Consider the following 5,000-nt stretch of genomic DNA (forward strand, 5'->3'; position numbering starts at 1 on the left):
TTCGGTTAACTTTCATTTTACGGTTCGGTTAACTACAGGAAATAGCACTCGATTCCTGTTTAAGACTAAGCGCTCATTTCAGTGATTAGGCCTAAGCACTCTCGTAAAATTGTAGCTTTCATTTTGTGCTTCGGTTTACTACACTATTCACGAGTGCGTGTGAACAAGAAAGCACCGCAGTACACTTAAATACACTTTTCACGAGATCTTGTGAGGAAGAAAGCACTCGTTTACTGATTACGCCGAAGCGCTCGCTTCCGTGATTAGTCCAAAGCACTCTCTTGAAATATTAGCTTTCATTTTGTTGTTCGGTTCACTACACTTTTCACGAGATCGTCTTGCCCTTGAACAATTTTCACTCCTCGACTACGGGATTGCGGACCGCGATGGCAGTTCATTATAGCGATATTTCAAAAGTGTAAGCGCTCGTTTCAGTGATTAGGCCTAAGCACTATTGTAAAATTTTAGCTTTCATTTTACGGTTCGAAGAAAGCAGTACCTTGTTGGCGATTGTGGCAAAATTGCCATTTTCGCCATAGTTGCCAAAGTCGCCAACATTTTCTCTTTTTTGGCCATTTTTGGTTGTTGCGTGCATTTCTGGACATATCTCCGATGGCTTCGGTGGTTCAGTGACATTGCAAGCGCACACCGAGCCGGACGTTCGGCGAACAAGTTCTTGCTGGGGTAGTAATAATTTTTTGGGTTTGTTAAACATCCTTCAATGTTGTTTTCACTTACTTATTTTCATAAATAAATAACGTATCAGTTATTCCGAATTAATAACAATTTCAATTACAATATCAAATGAAAGTTTTAATCCAGGGAAAGGCGTTCAGATTATCTTTGTCTTCTACACTGATTTGACTGAACAGCTAATAATTTATTGTTGTCGGAGATTGTGTGAAAAGTGTAGTTGACCGAACCGCAAAATGAAAGCTAAACTTTTGCGAGAGTGCTTACTGGGGCCTAATAACTGAAAGGAGCGCTTAGGCTTAATCAGTAAACGAGTGCTTTCTTCTTCACATAATCTCGGGAAAAGTGTAGTTAACCGAACCGCAAAGTGAAAGCTAAAGAGCGATACCTGGTTTAGTCAAGTTTTCATGTCCATTTTTAATTCGTTTTGGAAAACGGGGGAACGTTTTAGCTCACTTAAGGTGCTTGGATACGGTCGAGGTATAACGTGGTTACATGGTATTCATGGGGATTTGTGTTTGCTTAAATGAGTGTTTAATATTTAAACTAGTGAATGGTAATCAGTGAAATCAACCAAGCCTAGTGTGCAGTTTAGACGTTCTGGAACTCACTTAGAGAGTCTGGCTATTCTAGAACTCTAGACATTCTAGAGCCCACAGAGGGTAACATATAACAACTGAGAATTCTAGAACTTAGAACTCTAGAAATCGGAACTCTAGAACTGCGAATTTTGACTTTAATCAGAACTTTAGAAGTTTACACATACGATCATTTTACTAGTGCGGTTCTAGAATGATATAGAACTTTCTATAGAGCTCTTCAAACTAGAGCAGTTCTAGAATGCTGTAGAACTTTCTAATGTCATAACCTTGACCATTCTATATTTCACATATAATCAATATAGAGCTCTTTTAACTAGAACAGTTCCAGAATGCTATAGAAGTTTCTAATGTCTTATGGAATTAATCACAATTTCAATTAGAAAAACAAATGAAAGTTTTCATCCAGGGAAAGGCTCTCGTTCACATAGAGTATCTTTGTCTTCGTCACTGAAATCAGTGGATTTGACTGAAAAGCTAATAATTTATTGTTGTCGGAGATTGGATGACAAGAATTTCTGTCGCAATCGGAAATTCAATGACCTGGATTTGTGAAAATCTTGTTCAGCTTCATGCTTTAAAGAACGAGGTATAGTGTGGAGTGCAATATTTCGTGATGTTAACTTTCGCCTCATGTCTTAAAGAACGACTAATGTTACATGTGTAGCGCGCTTGTATCGCCTCATGGCTTTAAGAACGACGTATATTTCACTTGTAGCGTGTGCTTGTTTCGCGTCATTGCTGAGAGATATTTTCTGTCACGCGCGAACTGACTTTCGAGAGTCCGACTGACTCTTGCCAGGAAGAGCTGTCTCCATCGGATCCGATCGAGTCTGTTTGCCAACTTTTTCAACCCCTCTCGCTCCTGTTAACCCTCACTTCCGGTACCATTGATCAAGCGCCATGCACCCAATTCCGGTTCCGGTCGCGATCGGACTCAATCCGCCTGCGAGTGAAGACAACCCGACTCAGGTCGAGTGTATTGGACATGTATGATATATCACGTTTCTCTACGCAAACTACATCTAGCAAGAAGGCAACATCACTTCATTAGTATCGAAATGGAGTTTTTCTTAGGCTTCCATACTCAATGCTATGTCGTGGCACTATAACGAGTTCTATAGTGTGAGCTCGACACCTTGGTAGTCAAACTAACACTCTATTAAAAGAAATATGTTATCATTTAAAAGATGATTATTTTGCCTACTTTGTACCACCAGACGGGCCACTTTTTCTTTCTTTCCCAGAATATTGTGCGCAACACATTTGTATTTCCCAGAATCCTCAAGTCGCACATTGTCAATCTGCATCAATCCATCTGACGTGACCTTAGCTCTGCTGCTAGGTAAAACTCCATTCATTCGGGACCAAACTACTTGCGGAGCGGGATTTCCCGAGGTAGAGCATAGTAACGAAGCAGAGTTACTTTTATTCACAGTCAGCTCAGAAGAGGACAGCGTCACTTGTGGAGCTGAAATGGATTCTCCTGGTTCACCTTTCATCCCTGGAATGCCAGCTGGACCAATATCTCCCTTAACTCCTTTTTCTCCTCTTATTCCTGGTGGTCCAATACTTCCTTGCTTTCCACTTCTCCCAGGCAGTCCCATCACTCCCCGTGAACCTCTTCTACCTCTTTTTCCTTGGGGACCTGGCCTTCCTTGAGGGCATATATTGTAGCAAATCTTGTTATATCTTGCTAGTGATGTGACAACTTTATCAAATACCTCTTCTATGATTGCGGATTTGTTAAAGATGGCGCTGTTTCCAATACTTCGTGTGTACCTTCGCAGGTTTACTTCAGTATCTCTCTTTTTTACGGAATTCCTGATTTCCACCCTCTCTGAGGGGATCATTAAAAATAATGACAAGTTTAAGAACGAAAACAAAATTTGAAACCGTACAGATTAAAATCACGCATTTCATTGCTCCTGGATAAGGGGAATAAACCAGGGATCCTGTCTGAGAACATCAAAAATGACAATAAAATAAACGACAAACAATTACTGTCCGAGATATTTGATTCGGATTAACGTTTATTAATAGTTATACCACCAAATTCGTGTCACGTACCACGCGTCAAACTCATTAACTTCCTAGGGGAAAAAAACATTTGAACTTTCGACTCGAGGGAGATCAAGTTGTGCAACTTGAAACCGCGGCAAATCTGTGTGCCGGCCCAGGTCAGTTGGGATTTGTGACATTTTGAAATAACGTCGCAACTTGTAGCCTGCGTCACATACGAAAATAATCCTCGGTAACCGGGGTTTTGGTTACGTCTGTGATGCAGGCTACGCAGGTTGGCACCCGTATATAATTTGTTCCACTTTTGAGTTGGGAGATATGACTGGCCACACGGGAAACTGTGGGCGAGAACTTCAATTTTTTCCAGGGGAAGCAATAGGCGAATTCATAGAGGGGTAGTGCGACACAAACCAAGACAAGACAGCGTACCTGACACCTTATCGCCCTATTGTTTTTTGATCTCCTTAAATGAAAACGCATTCGAATGGGGTAAAACTAGACTTGACATCGTACTTTAACTAAAACTGAAAGGGTTGCTTTTTTTTTAAATTTTAGCGTCGTTTTGGCCCCCATAAATAACTGATCGAGTAACCTTTGAAACATTTTCTTCCCCTATTTTTACTGAGCATTAATTGGAACTGAAAACTGTCCGTGTAGTTCTTTTTTTTTCCTCCAAGTTCATGAAATCGAAGACTTTTAAATAATTTTGAAACAATTCTTACCGAGCGTAGTTAACAAACGCAACCACCAACAGACTCTCTGTTAAATACAGTAAATTTCGGTTTCTGCCTTTACAGAGCAAATAATTTTAAGCCAGTTTAATTAAGATACATAACCAAGACTTTGGGAGACGATTTCGTGTTAAAAGCGTTTATTTTTATTTTTATTTTTATGAACGATCTTGTCCACTTTTATCACTTCTATGGGTGCACGGTATCGTCTTGCAAAGGGTATCGTCTTGTCAGAATAAAGAAGTCAAAGCAGTCACGGTCTACACTTTGAAGCGTAACGCTGTACGCGGGCACTCCCATGTCACACCACCCAAGGTATTTCTCAATGGTCGAAGAGTATTAAATATCCTTGCTACTTCGACTTCCTCCCTTATTTACTTTGGATAACAGCGTAGCGTAGAAAAATAGTAAAAATAAACTTCCCTAATGCACGATCACGTTGACGACGCGTAGTAAACTTGAGAATGGAGTAATCAGCTTTTACCTCTCATAGAAGGGTCTGCTATATCCTGTCGCACTATGGCGAGGCTCTGTTCAAGGGCTAACAGTCGCTGTTCCTGATCATTGAACTTCACTTCGATTCTGATGAATCCAGTGGAGTAAAGAACCAAACAAAAAACAGAGAAGAGTGTGTTCGTGCTCACCGACAAACATGGCTTTTGCGAAGACATTTCCCGAAAGAAGGTTCAGCCAACCATCTGGCAAACAGACAAGACGCATTCGGGGACATTCCGCAATACGATACTTTGTATTGAAATTGACTTTTCTCCTCTTTGTGGCATATTTTTGACAGGATTAGAATGCTCTCGCAAGCGCAGACAGACAAGACGCGTTTGGGCACGTTCCGCAATACGATACTTTGTATTTTGAAATTGACTTATCTCGCAAGCGCAGACAACCATTTACCGATCACCCATTGGGTTTTATTGGAATTCTACATTTTGTAAAATAGGAT

At 40.6% G+C, this 5,000-nt stretch overlaps 1 protein-coding gene across 2 annotated transcripts in view; it reads right to left on the reverse strand.

The window, feature by feature from the left end:
• The window catches only part of LOC138051764 (roundabout homolog 2-like), a 28,111-nt gene extending 23,233 nt beyond the window's left edge, over positions 1–4,878 (reverse strand). Inside the window, exons 1-2 of one of the 2 annotated variants that reach the window (XM_068898020.1) lie at positions 4,530–4,878; positions 2,500–3,132 (exon numbers count right to left, since the gene is read on the reverse strand). In XM_068898020.1, coding sequence (XP_068754121.1) covers positions 2,500–3,132; positions 4,530–4,716 — 820 coding nt within the window. In that variant the 5' untranslated portion in view covers positions 4,717–4,878. The remainder of the gene's footprint in view (positions 1–2,499; positions 3,133–4,529) is intronic. The other variant, XM_068898019.1, reaches the window with a different exon arrangement.
• Between the last annotated feature and the right edge of the window lie 122 nt (positions 4,879–5,000).

The sequence above is a fragment of the Montipora capricornis genome, chromosome 6 (genome assembly GCF_036669925.1).
Source record: "Montipora capricornis isolate CH-2021 chromosome 6, ASM3666992v2, whole genome shotgun sequence".
NCBI lineage: Eukaryota > Metazoa > Cnidaria > Anthozoa > Scleractinia > Acroporidae > Montipora > Montipora capricornis.